Genomic DNA, 14,949 nt, shown 5'->3' on the forward strand with positions numbered 1-14,949 from the left:
TGATGCTGTGTGAAAGGCTGCCGCGAAGAGCGGAACCCCTTACGGCCTGGCACCCCAATCGAACCTGGCTGACACCGGTCGAAATTTTCAGCGTGCAGGACGTCCCTCCCGCGCACGGACCACTGGATTTCCCAGTGTACTAACCCGAATACCTCACACAAAATCGCGACTGAATGGTGTCGAAGAGGGTTTGCTGGATTACATGCGGGGTACAGAGTGATAGACTACGAGTAAAGCCGGGACGACGCTTGTCCGTGCGCCGTCCTTTTATAGAATGGTAGGCGATGTGCGATGGACGCCGAGTTCACTGGTACAGTGCGGTGACTTGGTAGACGGGCGAATCGACGATGACGGGGATGCGGGTAAGAGGTGATGGCGGTACAGGTCGGCGGTACAGTGGGTGATCGGGGGATGTGCCGGATTGAATGAGGTCGAAGGAGGTCGGAGGTTGGTGTCGTCGTCGTCGGTGTCGTCCGTCGTCGCTGGCCACGGTGGTCGGTGACATCGAGGTCGGGAGAGGTCGCCTAGAGAAAAACAAAAGTGAAGGATGGGTAGAAGATGAAGAGGAGGAGGTGGCGCAGGAATGATGATACAGAGCAATGATGAAAAGCAAGTGGAATAAGTTACACACAGAACAAACAGTGGATGATGGGACAGGGGAGTGAGCACAAACAAACGCGGAGAGAATAAGGAAAAAGATAATGGTTATCGGTGAGTTTGGTTATTGCGTTTGGTCGGGGCGAAGTCAGTCGGATGTTGGATGTCGGGAGTCGAGAGTCGGAGTCGAAGGCGAACTTGAGGGGTGAAGTCGGTTAGTCGCAGTTGACCATCCAGACGTGGCCGCATTCCTCGCAATGGCTCCACATAGCACGGCGACCGTTGGGACCAGCGGCGCACGCGACGCGCAACTTCGGGATCATGGTGCACTTCGTGCTGCGATATGCTTAGCCTACATAGCGCGACATGCATTGACAATGATACTCACCCATGGTCCATGAAGCCGCCGGGCTGCATACGGCCCTCCGAGGGGCTAGAAGGCTGACCGTAGCCACCGGGCGACGGCAGGACTGAGGGACATGAGTATATGCGGATGTATGCGCTCATATTGGGTGCACATACATGAGGGGGAATACGAGGACGCGGACGAGCTGGTGCTCGCATTCGACGAGTAGCGTTCATGGTGGTAGAGCGACTCCCCATCCGACATGAGGGAGTCGTCATCAGAGTAGGTGGGGAATGGGACAAGCTTGAGCTGCTTGGAGTCCTACGATTTGTTAGACCGGGGGAACGCGCAGGAAGTAGGGGTATACTCACGCGAACCTCCTCGTCGTCGCTGGCATCGTCGAACTTGCGCTTCATGGCCATGACTTCAGATGTATGTGTTGGTGTGGTGAAGAGCAGTAGCGTGGCCTGTGCAGCGCTGGCAAGTTTGATGGCGGGGGGACAGAAAGTGGGGGAACAGCTCGTACTTGGGCCGATCGTATATATACACGCGGGTCCGGGTCACGTGCGTGTTTCACGGCCTGGGAATCAATTTGAGTGTCATCACCCCTTCGGCTCTTCCCCGGCAGCCTCTCCTCACCCCAAATCCGCCGGATTTGAGTCTCCAAAAGGCAAAATGCGCTCACGTAAAGGTTTTCTGGGGGTTTCTTCCAGGGGCGGTGGAGGTCTTGTGAGGTCTTGCCGGTGCCTCCGATGCCGAGCGGGAACTTTTTCCGGTCCCTTTCCCACGTCTACTCCCCCGAGCGGACGACCAAACAGCGCCAAAGCCTGTGCTTGCTGTCGACCACGTCGCACGCGCGGCTGCTTTGCTTCCGCGTACGCCCCGTCGTAGACGTCCAGCGCGATGGCCGAGTTCACGCCCGACGACCTTTACCTGCCTGCTTTTCTCGACCCGCTCCTGGACTACCTTGAGGACCATGTGCCCGCACCGCTCTACTCGACTCTCACGTCACTGCTGTCCCATGCGCTGGCACTGTTCAGCGCCCTCATAACCTTCGTCCTGAACCTGGTAAAGACCAATCCCACAGAGTGGGATGCGCAGAAGCTGCTGCCGCCCCTCATCAGTGCGCTGGTCGCGTATCTCGCGCTGCTGAGCGTGTATCGGACGACGAGCTGGATGTTCCGCTCGGCGGTGTGGTTCTGCAAGTGGAGTACCATCATCGCGGCACTCGCCGCTGGCGCTGGGTACTTCGCAGCCGGGGGCGGCAATGCCGTGGGGAACGGAGGGGGCCTTGTGAACGCACTTGCCGGGACGATGCTCGGTCTATCGAACGGCGGCGGTGGCGATGCTTCGAACAGCAGACGCACCCGATCATCGCGCAGCTCAGGCAGTAAAAACAAGAATACTCGACCAAAGGCATGGGAGTCCTTCGACAAGCACCGCGAATGGCAGTACAAGGAGGAGTCCCAAAACAACGGCCAGCGGGACGAGGTCGTCGAGCTTATGGATAACATCGCGAACTCGGCGAAGAATTACTTGCAAGAGAATGGCGGCATATTCGGGCTTGCATCCAGAGCCATGGGCTCCTTCTCTGGCGAGGAGACGGACGAGGAGAGGCAGGAGCGGAGAAGACGGAGGGAGGAACGACGACGCGGTGCCGGCTCACGATGATTTGACGTCCCCGATACGATAGTTAAGCACTGGACGCTCCTCATATGTATTCTTACAGCATGGCATTGTGCAATGGGAAGGTCTACGACAGGGAATTGGGCAGGATATGGAATGACGAGACAAGGAAGTACGCGATGCACTGCAGCGTTCATGCCTTCGTGCCGTTCTGAAGCGAACGCCGGTAGCTGCGAGCCGTCAGCATGGTTCCAGTGCACACTGCGTATCACGTACTTTGCGACGCGGACCAACTGTGTCAGACCGGACAACCCTACGAAGAAGTTGACCTATCCGATGATGAGCATTAGGTTAAGGGTCGTGTTTGACTACGTACTGCTGCCAAGCTGTAGTTCACGGGCGTGATGACGAGGGAGTAGCGAACCCAGATGAAGCCGGTTGCGGCCAAGGCTAATAAGGACTCAGCGAACGAAGGGAAACTGAGGAGGCGATGCAGCACATACCGACGTTCTGCGAGACGGATAGCTTGTCAGCCGGGCGCGACAAGTCCTTGAGCCCCGCAGCGACGAGACACCACTTCATCAGCGGTGCCCAGAAGAAGACCGTCTTCGGTCCTGTGGGGGCGTATGAGCACAGATAGCGGGACGGACTCTGGGGCGAGCCCAGAGCGCGGGGGAACGGCATGTCGTTCGATCGGAGACTGGCACTACCAACCTGCGGGGTGGTTCATGAACGCCTGAAACTTCGATCCCGCTGCTGCCATGGCTGTATAGTATAGAGGAATGAGAGACGAAGGGAGAGCAGCGGGTGTGGTGGCGGGAGACAACAAATATCGGGCGGGGGCGGTTAGTCACGGCAGCTTACACGCTTTTTTCGGCCGATCCGTACCTTGACGCGAGCCACCACCTCTCTCACCGGTTCGTATCCGCCTAACCACCTTCGCGCGCGCCACTTATCTCACTCTGCACTTCTCAGGACGTGCTCTGTGGTGTGCTCAAGATGCGCGCTACCGCTGTCCGCTCGCTGGAAGTCATCAAGAAGTCCGTCTTGGAGAATGGCGTGCGGGTCGTCCCACGCATACAGCCGTTGACGCGCGCGACGCGCGAGCCGACGGTCCTGGAGCTTCTGCAGGAACGGAGGAAGGCCGCTGGCGCGCAGTGGCCCGCCAACATACGCTTGGAACCGGCGGTGCCGAAGACAGCATTGGTCGACGTCGAGCGCCATGCACGGAGAAAGCTGAAGCTCTTGACGAGGGAGCGATGAGTGCCCACCCTCACTGGGTTGTGTGTCGGTACGTGCTCTCTACAACAAGGGTACGACACTGGGTTAACGTTGTGGCAGAGTATCTCGTGCTATCCTTTGTCCGTATAGACTTCGCCTTTAGTCCCCCGCTATCCTATGCTGCACGCTCCCCTCATCGTTCATCTTGGAACCCTGCGTCACTGGCTGCCTGCACACTTCTTCCTTCCTTGAGCCATCAATCAAGTACAAGATACATTGGTACGTCTCGATCATCTCCTACTCAACCCTTTCAGCTGGAGCATCAGCGGCGCTGGCAGCAGCGCGCCTACTCCGCCATTTTCTGACGACCTTACGCCCTCCAAACCAACTCGCTACCACCACAATGAACGCGCCAACGATGCCCGCGCCAATGTAGCCCGAGTTGTCGTTCGCCTGCGCATCATGAGCAAGGTCGAACTGAACCAGTGAACAACCTTACCCTTGCCCAACCGCGCCACCAACGCCCCGCCAGCCCGCCACCGTCTTCCGCTTCCGCGGCCTCCTGACATGGGCCGCAATTGTCGCCAATGAGACCCATGATGGTGATAAGGGATATGCTGCGCGGGCATGGATGAGAGGACGAATGGGGGGAGGTACGGATCTACTTACCTGAAGGCGACGAGGATGCTCATGAGGGTCAGGATGATGCTCAGCCCGGACATCATGTTCGCCTTGACCCGCATGGCGCGCATCTTCCGCTCGTAGGCCACTGCGCCGACGATGCTGACGGTGTCCACGGTGTCGGGCTCGTCGTTGCCCAACTTGACGCTGGACTTGGACGACTTGACTGGGTTCGCGCCGAGGTCGGCGTTGTTATCATATGGCGTGGGCTGTGAGCTGCCTTGCAATGGCGAGCAGCTGCGGACTGAGGCGATTGGGGTGCTTTTGTTGCTTGAGGATTTTTCACTTCTGGTCTCGAAGAGTTTCCACGAGTGCTCGGGGAAGCCAGAGTACGAGTAGAGCATCAGGATGGAGTCCAGGGAGTCGATGAAGGTCATGCCGGCGGTGAAGAGCAGCTATACGACAGTTGTATCGGAGGTCAAGACGGGGAGCTCAACATACGTACGGGGAGGATGACAATATATCCGGTGGGTATCGTCTCGTTGTTTGCGCCTTCCTTCCCGATGGCGCTGACTGCGAGCAGCGCGATCGAGGACGCCGTATCGAACCCTTTGCAGGTCAGTCGACGAGTATCCGTTTCGTCGAGTGTTGCTTACCGAAGCCGAATAGGACCCCTACCGGGTACATCTGCAAGGATGAGACGCATACTGACGACAGAGATCAAGGTTCTCACCTTCCACGGCCGGTCGACGAATGTTAGAACAGGCCCGAGAATCCTCATCATGAGCATGTGCGTGTGCTTGGGATCGGAGTCGAAGTCGGCCAGCGTGTCTTCGCCAGTCGCATCGGCCTCTCGCTGCCGTCTCTTGAACTGCAGAAGCGTCAGTGAAGGAGGGCAGGCTTATAGATCGTCGATCCTACCTCGCGGCGCCGTTGGAGGATCTTGTATAGGATGATGGAGTTGGCGAGGCCGACGATGAAGAGGAAGGAGCCGCTGACGGCGGCACCTATTCCGCGGTTAGTTCTGTGGCGAAGTTGGCAAGCCTCGTTCCCACCTACGATACCGCCGACGCTCCCGACGCCGTCTATGTGCTGGTAGACGTCGGTCGAGATGGCGATGGCGACATTCTATATAGGGCTGTAGGTCCCTGAGGTGTATGGAGACATTGGACTGACTAACCACGACGATGACGATGGTGCTATGTCCCAGCGAGAAGAACAGACCACAGGTCACGGGTAGTTGGCCCATGCTGATGAGCCCGCGAGTGGCATTGTCGATAGCGCTGTTCTCGTGAGCATCGCAGCATTCAGTTCAAGGCTGGATTCCATTCACCTGATGTGGTCCGCGTCGAGGGCTACAGACAGACTTAGCAACGCCGTCCAAGTTCTAGCAAGGAAATCTTACCGTGTCGTAGGCCCAGGGTCTGGTTCAGTGAACATCAACGAAGCTGGCAGTTCGTCACAGGAAAGCGTACCCAAGCCAAGAGCGCGAGACCTAGGATGGATCTAGTGTCATTCTTGCCGAACAGGATGCCAGCTACCGCCCAGAAGACCGCATTCACGAGAAGCTCAGCGACAACCAGAAGAAGGGAGCGTCCCAGCAGTGTCAGCCGCGGAAGTCGGTGCCAGAACGCGAGTTTGTGCACCATAGCGCGCAGGGTAATAGCGAAGCCCGACATGCTGCTTTTCAGACGATGTGGCTGCAGCTAGCAAGAAGGCGCACTAGTCCCCCTCGCCGAGGAACAACCCGTGCAAAAGCCGCATTGGCTAGAATTTATACGGCGGGACGACTCAGAGCGCATGCAATTCAAGTTCTTGCAAGTGATCGATGCGATCGATGGGTGCTTGGGACGGTAGATAAGGCCACCATTGAGCTGCTCACTGGTGGAAGATAGGCTGCATGCGTAGGGAGGAACCAGTCGGGCGGCCTGCATTTGTGGCCCGCCCGCGCCGACGGCAAGTGACCCACTGTAGTGGTCGTCTGCCTCTTTTGCGTATCGGAAGCGGAGTCTTCTGCATGTTGCTTCATACCCTCATCGGCGACGCAAAGGCCTACTCTCGAAGGAACTTGAGCCTCATGAAGGCTGGGTTCTCCTCCATTCGTGTACGGCTTCAAGTTGGACTACTGAATGGGCTCGGTATCCTCCGAAGGTTCCCCGCTGCTCCCGCCTCCGACCTTCGTGCCCCGCGGGCAAGTTCGTTATCACCCCCAGCGCGGAACAAGACCCTCGCGGTCGCACGTGGATCTATTGCTCTGTCGAGGTCAGCGCCAAGCCTCGTCTCTTTGCGCTCGATGATCACGACGTCTTAACGGCAGCCTCTGGAATCTCAAGACCCCTCTTGCCTTAGGCTACATCATCGAGAACCGGACCCCGCTTTGTACGCTATGTTACATAGTCGACGAAACGGCTTGAAGACCGGAAAAAGGCAGCATTATCAAGAGCACTTCGTCTTACCGCAGCTCACCGCAGCTGGGCTTGCGCGCTGCCTTTTCAACGGACGACTGACCTCGGGACTTTGCCCTGATCCCGGCTCGGACGCGCTCCCGCGAACCTGTTCGGAGGCGTGCCGGCGCTTCGGTCACCTCGATCAGTCTTGCGCACACCATGCTCCCGGAATGGAACTTCGCCGGCTCCTCTTCCTGACAATAGTGGCCCCAGCAGCTGGCCTACGAGCACGTCGCGTCCGCGTGTAGCATGGACGTCCCCTGCCGAGCGCCAGAGCGAAGCGATCCTGAGGTCATGTCGCTCTGCCGAGGACCTCCGCGCGCGGCCTCGAAGTTCGCGTGCCCTTCGCGACTTTAATTTTGGCTCCGGGCAATTCACGATTCCGGCTGTCGAAACCCTGTCCTTTCTTCGCCAGGGCACGTTGAAAGCATGCCGCATGACGTTTAGGGCTGAACCGACAGAATAAAAGCACTGGAGGCCTGGGCTGGGGCAACGCCACCGAACCCCGCTACCCAACTTTTCCTTTGTTCCACTTCATTCTTCACATCTACCACCCATCATGACTCGCCACTGGGAGCCCGGTACGCAGTACAACTACGGCGATGTCGTCGAGTACCAGGGTCAGCACTACAAGATCATTCAGCCTCATCGGTCGCAGGTATGTACTTCCCATTTCGTGGGATCGCGCGGCCTAATCGTATCTTAGGGAGACTGGACGCCGAACGTGACGCCTGCGCTGTGGGGTGTCACCGACAGCGGCGACGATCATTGCCACCAGCAGCAACACCAATCGCAGCCGAACTACGGTCAAGCACAACAGCCTTACCAGCAGCAGCAACCGTACCACGACGAGAAGCGCCATGACAGTAAGGATTTCTTCGCTCGGTTGAAGATCGCGGTAGCTTACAACGTTGCAGGCTACTCTGGCGACCACCAGAATCAGCCCACGAAGGAGGAGAAGGAGAAGCACTGGTATGACATCGACGACAAACGCAAGAAGCAGCTCGAGGTAAGCGCTTATGCCACATCGCTGCTTTTCAGCCATGCTTATATCGTCACGTAGGTTGGAGGCGGTCTTCTCGCTGGCGCTGCCCTCCTCGGCGCCGGCTACAAGGCCTTCAAGGAGCACGAGAAGCACGGCGAGGAGAAGAAGGCGCAGGTCTGGGCCCTAAACAACTGGATCACCGAAGCCGAGCAGCGCACGGAGCGCTACAAGCGCGAGGGTCCGTCTGGCCCCGCGACGTGGATCTTGAACAAGGGAAAGAGCATCCCGTCTAACGCCATCTGCGTCGGACCCGAGAAGCACTGGAACTTGTACATCTGCCGGGCGTACTACGAGGTACGTGCTCTTCGGTCTCTCGCCATCGAGCTTGCGCTAATTGTGTCTGCAGGGCGGCCTGCGTACGTGTACCGTTATTTCGTCCCCGTTCTGAACCCTGACCAAGATTCGCAGAGATCGGCAAGGCGTCCGACGCCTTCAAGGATGGCGCCGTCATCGGCTATGATGACGACGAGATCTCTGTGCGTTCATCACTGTACGATCATCTTGCTCACCATCGTTGACCTTCCTCTAGCTCGAGACCTACGAGATCCTCGTTGGCGACATGCGCGGCTTGCGCTGGGTCGACGCTTCGGGGCGCCTCAATGTCAACAGCCTCGGCTATCGCCCTGTTGAGGGCGGCCGCGAGGCCGACGGCAAGCCGCTCTACATCGCTAAGGCGCCACACAAGGACGCTGAGCACCCCGGGAAGGCTGGCGAGCACCTAGACGGTGAGTGAAGGTTCCTCGTAGTCAGACTACGATAACTGAGTGGCTTCGTAGGCGCGCTCATCCCTTACGGCGGGAAGGAGAAGAAGATCGAGGTCAGTGCTTGATGTCTTCGATCGAGCGTAGGCTAATATCACTACAGGTTTACCGCGTCCTTTGCTATGCCTGAGCGTCGTTCAGTCTGCTCGCCTTTGGGAAGCAACGTCGTGTATAATTAGTCGCCTGTCTCCATCGCAAGGAAATGCATGTAAACTATCCCAACGATGATGCGTAGCTATGGCTATCAGAGCTCTCGAAATGACGAAGCGCACTACGATAGGTAAGTCGCGTATGATATCGTTCGCGGCCGATGTGGTGCACATATACAGGGATTACATGAGATCACAATCGAGTCTCGACTTTACCCATGCATAAACTCCGTTGACCGAATCAAGGCCACTGCCTCTGCGCCGCGGGGGACAAAATGGCACTTGAAAGGCTTCGGTGTCCTGAAAAACGGTCAGGACAAGCGTTTGAAAGTCGGTAGACCAAGAGCTTGTCGCTAGTATCATCCACAAAATAGGATGTGATTACGCACGGGATCAATCCAGACTTCCACTCATAGCTAGGCTCGATGAAAGCCCCATCCGGCCCTTTGACCTAAAAGGATCGTCGGAATGAGTCCCCGAGTCAATGGCAGGCCAGTCGGTGCAGACGACGTACCTTTTCGATGCTATAAACGCGCAGGATCGACGCGACCATAATCCACGTCGATGCATATGCCATTCGACGTCCAGGACAGATGCGGCGACCAAACTAGCAATTTGAGTGGGTTTGAAGGAAACCCCAGCTCACCAGGCTGACTCACCCCGAACGCGATCTCATCTGGGTTGCGCACGCTCGTGTTGAGTGTCCCGTCGGCGTTGAGGAAACGTTCAGGCTTGAAAACATCTGGTTCCGGGTAGATCGACTCGTCTCGTAGCATGGCCCTACGATTTGTGTTAGTCGAGCGCGGTAAGAAGCGCGAACTCGGCGAAAAGTTACTAGCCAGACATTGGGAATGACGATGGAGCCTCTTGGGATGGCATACGACTTGTATATGTCAGGCTGCTCGCCACTATACATGTGCGGAAGAGCCTGCCGAGTTGGTCAGTCTTGGGGCATGAAGGTGAAGAAACACCTGCAATGGGTGTCACCGCCTTCCAACGGAAGGTCTCCATCACGAGCGCTGTAACGAATGGGAGCTGTGATTCGTCCGACATCTCCGGGAGACGGCCTGGCAGCCCGCTGGACGTCTGCAGGGGACCAAGAACGCTATCAAGCTCTGCTTGTGCTCGAGTCTGTAGAGACGGATTGTCGAGTGCGGCGAGTATGAAGTTCTCGACAGTGACCATGGTCTACAGGTATGGAAAGAGAATATCAGTCAGGAGAAGGCACAAGGCGCCGGAGATAGAAGCCAAAAAGACATTCTTGCTCACTGTATCTGTACCGGCATTGTACATGGTCCCAGCCGCGTCCCGGATGATATCATCCTCGACGCCTTTTTCGAGGGCAATTGAAGTGAAGGAGGGCATCAGCGGTATCTAGGTATACGCTAGTCAGTGGTGTCTGAAGCTTTTACTCCTGGGCATACCGTTCTCTGCTTAACCTCTTGAAATGGTTTCTCAACCACACATTGGACCGTGTCGCCCCATTCACGAGCTTGACGTTGAAAGTCAGCGCCTGTAACGTATCGTTAACCTCAAATGCGGATGGGATGTTTACGCGATCAGCCTATACAATGATATCTTGCTCACCCGGAAACCATTCGGGCAGATGCTTTAGGAAGGGAAGAACATTGACGAGGTAGTTGCCTGGCATTGACACTTCCGAGATGATGCGCAAGGCCGCTTCAGCCTCTACAACGTGGGGATCGTCCTTCGTAGGGATGTCGAGGCCATATGCGGCGCCTAGGATGACGATAGCCGCCATGCTGTATTCGCCGAGCGGTAACAAGGTTGAGAACAGGATGTTGCCGGATATGATTTGCACAGACGAGGTAGAAGATAAGATGAGCATACTGGGATCTGACATAGAAAGCAAGACGCACTGTCGCAACTCGCACTCGAGATCATCTTCTCCAGCAGCCAGCATCGCACGAAGGAAAGAATGGGTCGCCTTCAATTCGAGAGGATGGTACTGAGCGGAAGCAGTCTTGTGCATCATTCCGTGAACCAAGCGGCGACGCGCGCGCCTAAAGGAGATCTTGGTTGAGCGCGGTGGAAAACTAGAACATCAGACTCACCACCTATCGCCTAGAGTGGTGTTTACAGTGAGGAAATCGCTCTCGTTTTGCATGCGCACCGTAGGGTAGTAGAGCCATATTGTAATACATCTTCATGATGTCCATCGCCATTGCGAGTGGCGGGCTGGGGCATGAATCATCAGGGTTATCCACGCGCTGGAGATATAGCGAAAATTGATTAGATGCCTTGATGCACGCACCGGCTGGAGTATAACTTCGAGCGCTTTTCCAGTAGCTCGATACAGTCGTCATACGAATTGAGTACGATGATCGACTGGCCGGCAACGCAAAGGTGAACCACGCTGCTGTCTGCGCACAGAGTTAGACAATAGATCCTTCACAGCGCAATGCAAGGCTTACTGAATTCCCTCCCCCAGCTTGCATATTGCTCCCACTCGAACTTGGTCGGCATATCGAAGAGATTTCCTATTATGGGCCATGGTTTAGGCCCTGGCGGCAGGGGAATTGCGTAACGGCGGCGCGCATAGCTATAAGCAAGAGTCAAGATGAATGCCACCGCAGCCCCAATGTAAACAACGCCAGGGTGCGACATAACACTTTTGAAGGAGGGAGAGGCTGGAGTGCGCTCATAAGGGCAATCCGGGGACTCTTATACACTCCGTACGGACTCGAAAGTTACCGACTTGGTATGGAAGGCCTCGGGGTGAGAAAGGCACCCGCTCAAGAGGTATCTGCGATGTATTCCGCCTCGTTGCTTCGTTCGTCAGCTGTACCCGCGACGCCCTCTAGCGTAGGGCCTGTTTTGAGCACCCTTCAATCAAAGCTGCAGCACGCTTGGCAGCTGAGCATGAGGCTGAGGAGTGCATACAATTGACTTGTGAGAAGATCAGGTAGGACGGAACGCCGCAGGAGTCAGGTCAGCGCGGCAGATCGGTGGAAGATCGTCTGCACTACTACGGTGTAGGCATTGACTCTTTCCCCTCCTAGCTACACAGAAGGAAGAGAGTCTCGCGAACTTGAAAGTGGGGTTGCTTCGCAGACTAGAACGACCTGTCGATCCACGAATGGCGGTGGGAGACAACATCAACCGGCCACGTTGAGACGTAACGAGTGTAACACGATCACGGTTCGAATCTGGCCATAATTGACCATCATCCTATACGACTTCAAGCTCACTTTGTATTCCTAGTATACATGCAGAGTGTTCAAAACTACTTTATCATCATAGCGCTCGTTAATGGAGGACGGTAAGCCAGAGACCAACGACGACAGTAAGATTCGCAACCAAGGTGAGTCACGACGCTCTCAGGCATAGTAATCCATCCTTTCCGTAGAATTGATCATCGCCACGGCTGCCGCGTTACGCGGAACTAGGTTGCACTTGAACGGTTTCGGATTTCTGCGACGCATAAGAGTATATCAGCGCTGCTCAGAACGGACATGCGTGCGGATCACTCACAAGACTAGGGACGATTCCCACTCCCTCGGAGGCTCAATAACCGTCCCATCCGGCCGCTTCGCCTGTAGGTGATGCGAGTTCAATACATTACGAGGTGGACTTAGGGCCAAACACACCTTTTCAATGTTATATACGCGCAACATAGAGGCAACAGTGATCCAGACGATCGAGTAGGCCATATGGCGTCCAGGACAGATGCGGCGTCCGAACTAGAGAGACGCGTCAGATTGCAAGTTGTGACCCGCCCAGAGGGCAACATACCCCGAATACTATGTCCCCTGGGTCGCGCACAGAGCGGTCCAGGTTTCCGTTGGCATCTAGGAAGCGGTCGGGCTTGAAGGTATACGAGTCTGGGTAGACGGTCTCGTCGTGTACCAAGGCCCTTCAGGTTTATAGTGAGCAGATATACATGTGCCGTACGAAGACCCTCACCAGGTGTTCGCAATGACAACCGAGTCGGGAGGGATGGCGTATGACTTGTAGATATCCACGCCTTCGCCAGAGTACGCATGAGGAACGCCCTGAATCGGGGAATTAGTATCATGTTCGTGCCAGTGAGGGCTGACCAAGCAGCGCGATCAGACGGGCAGGCCCGAAGGAAAGAGACATGCTCGTGCAAGAGACTTACCTCTGGCGCCACTGGCATCCACCGCATAGTCTCCTGGATGAGCGCTGTAATGAATGGCAGGCGTTCCATGTCTGAAAACTCCGGCATGTGGCCGACAGATCCGTCTGGTAGCTGCAAGGGCCCAAGGACGGCATCCAACTGATCTTGCGCGCGTTTTTGGAAGTGAGGATTATCGAGCATGGCGATCGTGAAGTTGAAGAGGGTGACCAGCGTCTGGAGAACATATGTTAGCTTGGGGACCTGTCGTGGAGGATACATGAAATCTTACCGTATCGGATGCTGCGTTGTATAGGGTTCCTGCCGAATCGCGGATGGCGTCCTCGTCGACTCCCTGCTCAAGCGACATCGACGTGAACGAGGGTGTGATTGGCTCCCCGTCAGCCTGACACGACGTTCAGTCCCAAACACGCCGACGCGCATCGAAGCACGTACTATACTCTGCTTGACCTTCTGGAAAGGTCGATCAATGACTTCGTATAGCACCTTGCGCCACTCGCGCGCTTTGCGTTTAAAATCAGCACCTGGAGTTTTCGTCAGCAGCTGAACACCGCGAAGGCCGTTGTCGAGACTCGCCTGGCAGCCACTCTGGAATATGCTTCAAGGCAGGAACGGCGTTGACCGCGTATGCCCCTGGCTGGGTCACTTCTAAAAGGATGTGTACGGCTTTGACCGCCTCAGCGACGTATACATCGTCCTTGGTGCGGACATCCAGCCCGTACGCGATGCCCATAATCACGACGCCCGCCATGCTAGAAAAAAGTCAGGCACGGACGATTCGCGTGAATGAACGCCATGACGCACTGTCGCAGCTCGGGGGCCAGGTCGTCCTCACCCGCGTTGAGCATCGTACGCAGGAACGCGTGCAACGCCTTCATTTCGAGGGGTTCGTACTGCTTGGCGACCTTCTCGTGTAGCATGCCGTGCATGAGGCGACGCCGAGAGCGCCTAAGTTGCGTACACGGGTGAACCCAGGTAACATTTCCCATCGACATGGACTCACCATTTGGGACCTACGCGAATAGGTCAGCAAAACAGCCACTTCGCCTTGAACATACACGCACCATAGGGAACGAGAATTGCATTGTAATCCAGGTTCATAACCTCCGATGGCATTGCGAGAATCGGTCTATGGCACGGGAAGTTGAATGAACTCTAGTCATTCTGATCCAAAGGCAGATCACACACCGACTGGAATAGAGCTTCGAACGCTTTTCCAGTAGCTCGATACATGCCTCGAACGAGTTGAGGACGATGATGTTTCGCCCAAGCACCTCAAGGTGTAGAATATCGGAGTCTACAAAACGAGAGTGAGCTGCAAGACACCATGGAGGACCTTGAGGACGCACCGAACTCTTTCGACCATTCAGCGTACTGCTCCCACTCGTATTTGGTAGGTATGTTGTGGAGATTTCCCAGAAGCGGCAGCTTCTTGGGACCGGGGGGAAGGGGAAGCGACGGGCGACGGAGACGAGAGTACAGGAAGGCCGCTGCGCCCGCGGCAACCGCAAGCTCTACCCAGTTGGAGGTGACGGAAAACATGTTGAGCGGGGGGCCGATAGCTAGGAGCTATGAGCGCATACGCTTGCACGCCTTGGGTTTTGTACTGCAGGCCCAATTCGCCTATCATGCTTCCGAAGGCCTGTGATGCTGGGAAGGGCTCCGTCATGTGGGCCCGCACACGTAGGGACGCGCCTTCGGAGAAGTCAAACCCACCACCCCGCTGGCTGCAATGCAGCGATCCCAAGCATCGGGGTGGGTTCGGGAAGCCCCACACAGGAACCTCTCATCTACCGGCGCCGGGTAGGAGGGAAAGTCCGCATCATACATGGGGAACAAGAGTAATAGGAACGGAAGGGGGTGCTCTGGCCTATTGAAGGGCAGACTTCATCGTGCGTAAGGTATCCCATAGGCGAATAGATCTGTCGCCTGGCATCCGCTTTGGCCGATCCCGATGCGCTAGAATTATTGCGCTATTGTGCGGTAAAGGTAGGGGTTTGATGGAGCCTGTGATCC

At 56.3% G+C, this 14,949-nt stretch overlaps 11 protein-coding genes across 11 annotated transcripts; 4 read left to right on the plus strand and 7 right to left on the minus strand.

Moving 5' to 3' along the window:
• Positions 1 to 304: 304 nt before the first annotated feature.
• On the minus strand, positions 305 to 1,440 carry SCHCODRAFT_01191929 (uncharacterized protein; the record flags this gene model as incomplete). The annotated part of the gene is made up of 4 exons (XM_003029849.3): positions 1,315 to 1,440; positions 1,120 to 1,264; positions 986 to 1,067; positions 305 to 524 (listed from the first exon to the last, which is right to left on the minus strand). Exons 1-4 carry the CDS (start codon positions 1,363 to 1,365, stop codon positions 305 to 307), a joined length of 498 nt encoding a protein of 165 aa, XP_003029895.1. The 5' UTR covers positions 1,366 to 1,440.
• Positions 1,441 to 1,846: 406 nt separating this feature from the next.
• SCHCODRAFT_02510442 (uncharacterized protein) lies at positions 1,847 to 2,337 on the plus strand (the record flags this gene model as incomplete). Its single annotated transcript, XM_050343236.1, has 2 exons — positions 1,847 to 2,236; positions 2,302 to 2,337. 2 exons carry the CDS (start codon positions 1,847 to 1,849, stop codon positions 2,335 to 2,337), a joined length of 426 nt encoding a protein of 141 aa, XP_050198958.1.
• A 138-nt stretch (positions 2,338 to 2,475) lies between these two features.
• On the minus strand, positions 2,476 to 3,332 carry SCHCODRAFT_02509713 (UPF0041-domain-containing protein; the record flags this gene model as incomplete). Its single annotated transcript, XM_003029850.2, has 4 exons — positions 2,476 to 2,898; positions 2,946 to 3,019; positions 3,073 to 3,183; positions 3,284 to 3,332. 4 exons carry the CDS (start codon positions 3,330 to 3,332, stop codon positions 2,476 to 2,478), a joined length of 657 nt encoding a protein of 218 aa, XP_003029896.1.
• Positions 3,074 to 3,986, plus strand: SCHCODRAFT_02635477 (uncharacterized protein). Its single transcript, XM_003029452.2, has 4 exons — positions 3,074 to 3,183; positions 3,284 to 3,334; positions 3,458 to 3,859; positions 3,910 to 3,986. The coding sequence occupies exon 3, from the start codon at positions 3,569 to 3,571 to the stop codon at positions 3,830 to 3,832; it is 264 nt and encodes an 87-aa protein (XP_003029498.1). The 5' UTR covers positions 3,074 to 3,183; positions 3,284 to 3,334; positions 3,458 to 3,568; the 3' UTR covers positions 3,833 to 3,859; positions 3,910 to 3,986.
• Positions 3,987 to 4,016: 30 nt separating this feature from the next.
• Positions 4,017 to 6,108, minus strand: SCHCODRAFT_069749 (NicO-domain-containing protein). Its single transcript, XM_003029851.1, has 12 exons — positions 5,887 to 6,108; positions 5,817 to 5,835; positions 5,745 to 5,766; positions 5,592 to 5,694; positions 5,467 to 5,539; positions 5,333 to 5,418; positions 5,145 to 5,282; positions 5,068 to 5,098; positions 4,917 to 5,020; positions 4,460 to 4,866; positions 4,290 to 4,407; positions 4,017 to 4,243 (listed from the first exon to the last, which is right to left on the minus strand). The coding sequence occupies exons 1-12, from the start codon at positions 6,088 to 6,090 to the stop codon at positions 4,088 to 4,090; spliced, it is 1,461 nt and encodes a 486-aa protein (XP_003029897.1). The 5' UTR covers positions 6,091 to 6,108; the 3' UTR covers positions 4,017 to 4,087.
• A 93-nt stretch (positions 6,109 to 6,201) lies between these two features.
• SCHCODRAFT_02376624 (uncharacterized protein) lies at positions 6,202 to 7,168 on the plus strand. Its single transcript, XM_050342511.1, has 3 exons — positions 6,202 to 6,673; positions 6,729 to 6,790; positions 6,839 to 7,168. The coding sequence occupies exons 1-3, from the start codon at positions 6,312 to 6,314 to the stop codon at positions 6,916 to 6,918; spliced, it is 504 nt and encodes a 167-aa protein (XP_050198959.1). The 5' UTR covers positions 6,202 to 6,311; the 3' UTR covers positions 6,919 to 7,168.
• On the minus strand, positions 6,832 to 7,771 carry SCHCODRAFT_01328008 (uncharacterized protein). The gene is made up of 2 exons (XM_050341454.1): positions 7,685 to 7,771; positions 6,832 to 7,485 (listed from the first exon to the last, which is right to left on the minus strand). Exon 2 carries the CDS (start codon positions 7,294 to 7,296, stop codon positions 6,904 to 6,906), a length of 393 nt encoding a protein of 130 aa, XP_050198960.1. The 5' UTR covers positions 7,297 to 7,485; positions 7,685 to 7,771; the 3' UTR covers positions 6,832 to 6,903.
• Positions 7,418 to 8,794, plus strand: SCHCODRAFT_02751242 (carbohydrate-binding module family 12 protein; the record flags this gene model as incomplete). The annotated part of the gene is made up of 9 exons (XM_003029453.2): positions 7,418 to 7,516; positions 7,565 to 7,724; positions 7,776 to 7,867; positions 7,922 to 8,197; positions 8,250 to 8,259; positions 8,312 to 8,379; positions 8,433 to 8,628; positions 8,680 to 8,720; positions 8,768 to 8,794. The coding sequence occupies 9 exons, from the start codon at positions 7,418 to 7,420 to the stop codon at positions 8,792 to 8,794; spliced, it is 969 nt and encodes a 322-aa protein (XP_003029499.2).
• SCHCODRAFT_02635487 (cytochrome P450) lies at positions 8,681 to 11,465 on the minus strand. The gene is made up of 15 exons (XM_050345870.1): positions 11,249 to 11,465; positions 11,089 to 11,197; positions 10,948 to 11,012; positions 10,889 to 10,898; positions 10,694 to 10,837; positions 10,401 to 10,576; positions 10,238 to 10,326; positions 10,083 to 10,187; positions 9,789 to 10,001; positions 9,653 to 9,741; positions 9,473 to 9,593; positions 9,328 to 9,420; positions 9,203 to 9,264; positions 8,766 to 9,113; positions 8,681 to 8,718 (listed from the first exon to the last, which is right to left on the minus strand). The coding sequence occupies exons 1-14, from the start codon at positions 11,439 to 11,441 to the stop codon at positions 9,026 to 9,028; spliced, it is 1,557 nt and encodes a 518-aa protein (XP_050198961.1). The 5' UTR covers positions 11,442 to 11,465; the 3' UTR covers positions 8,681 to 8,718; positions 8,766 to 9,025.
• A 629-nt stretch (positions 11,466 to 12,094) lies between these two features.
• On the minus strand, positions 12,095 to 14,575 carry SCHCODRAFT_01131542 (cytochrome P450). Its single transcript, XM_003029853.2, has 13 exons — positions 14,283 to 14,575; positions 14,122 to 14,230; positions 13,988 to 14,062; positions 13,738 to 13,881; positions 13,483 to 13,685; positions 13,351 to 13,436; positions 13,205 to 13,306; positions 12,937 to 13,149; positions 12,741 to 12,829; positions 12,570 to 12,690; positions 12,425 to 12,517; positions 12,309 to 12,370; positions 12,095 to 12,248 (listed from the first exon to the last, which is right to left on the minus strand). The coding sequence occupies exons 1-13, from the start codon at positions 14,473 to 14,475 to the stop codon at positions 12,155 to 12,157; spliced, it is 1,584 nt and encodes a 527-aa protein (XP_003029899.1). The 5' UTR covers positions 14,476 to 14,575; the 3' UTR covers positions 12,095 to 12,154.
• Positions 14,576 to 14,598: 23 nt separating this feature from the next.
• SCHCODRAFT_01101598 (uncharacterized protein) lies at positions 14,599 to 14,763 on the minus strand (the record flags this gene model as incomplete). The annotated part of the gene is made up of 1 exon (XM_050341027.1): positions 14,599 to 14,763. One exon carries the CDS (start codon positions 14,761 to 14,763, stop codon positions 14,599 to 14,601), a length of 165 nt encoding a protein of 54 aa, XP_050198962.1.
• Positions 14,764 to 14,949: the final 186 nt, after the last annotated feature.

The sequence above is a fragment of the Schizophyllum commune genome, assembly GCF_000143185.2.
Source record: "Schizophyllum commune H4-8 unplaced genomic scaffold SCHCOscaffold_9, whole genome shotgun sequence".
NCBI classification, from domain to species: domain Eukaryota; kingdom Fungi; phylum Basidiomycota; class Agaricomycetes; order Agaricales; family Schizophyllaceae; genus Schizophyllum; species Schizophyllum commune.

Coding starts and splice junctions, on each gene's coding strand:
- SCHCODRAFT_02635477 (XM_003029452.2), top strand. CDS start 3,569: ATGCGCGCTACCGCTGTCCGCTCGCTGGAAGTCATCAAGAAGTCCGTC.
- SCHCODRAFT_01328008 (XM_050341454.1), bottom strand. CDS start 7,296: ATGCGGCATGCTTTCAACGTGCCCTGGCGAAGAAAGGACAGGGTTTCG.
- SCHCODRAFT_02635487 (XM_050345870.1), bottom strand. CDS start 11,441: ATGTCGCACCCTGGCGTTGTTTACATTGGGGCTGCGGTGGCATTCATC. Junction 11,198..11,248: donor AAGCTGGGGGAGGGAATTCA/GTAAGCCTTGCA, acceptor CTCTGTGCGCAG/ACAGCAGCGTGGTTCACCTT. Junction 10,188..10,237: donor AAGAGGTTAAGCAGAGAACG/GTATGCCCAGGA, acceptor GCGTATACCTAG/ATACCGCTGATGCCCTCCTT.
- SCHCODRAFT_02376624 (XM_050342511.1), top strand. CDS start 6,312: ATGCGTAGGGAGGAACCAGTCGGGCGGCCTGCATTTGTGGCCCGCCCG. Junction 6,674..6,728: donor GGATCTATTGCTCTGTCGAG/GTCAGCGCCAAG, acceptor TCTTAACGGCAG/CCTCTGGAATCTCAAGACCC. Junction 6,791..6,838: donor CGAGAACCGGACCCCGCTTT/GTACGCTATGTT, acceptor GACCGGAAAAAG/GCAGCATTATCAAGAGCACT.
- SCHCODRAFT_01131542 (XM_003029853.2), bottom strand. CDS start 14,475: ATGTTTTCCGTCACCTCCAACTGGGTAGAGCTTGCGGTTGCCGCGGGC. Junction 13,882..13,987: donor GTTCCCTATGGTGCGTGTAT/GTTCAAGGCGAA, acceptor TACGCAACTTAG/GCGCTCTCGGCGTCGCCTCA. Junction 12,518..12,569: donor CAGGGGACATAGTATTCGGG/GTATGTTGCCCT, acceptor GCGTCTCTCTAG/TTCGGACGCCGCATCTGTCC.
- SCHCODRAFT_069749 (XM_003029851.1), bottom strand. CDS start 6,090: ATGTCGGGCTTCGCTATTACCCTGCGCGCTATGGTGCACAAACTCGCG. Junction 5,695..5,744: donor CTCGACGCGGACCACATCAG/GTGAATGGAATC, acceptor TCACGAGAACAG/CGCTATCGACAATGCCACTC. Junction 5,540..5,591: donor GCACCATCGTCATCGTCGTG/GTTAGTCAGTCC, acceptor AGCCCTATATAG/AATGTCGCCATCGCCATCTC.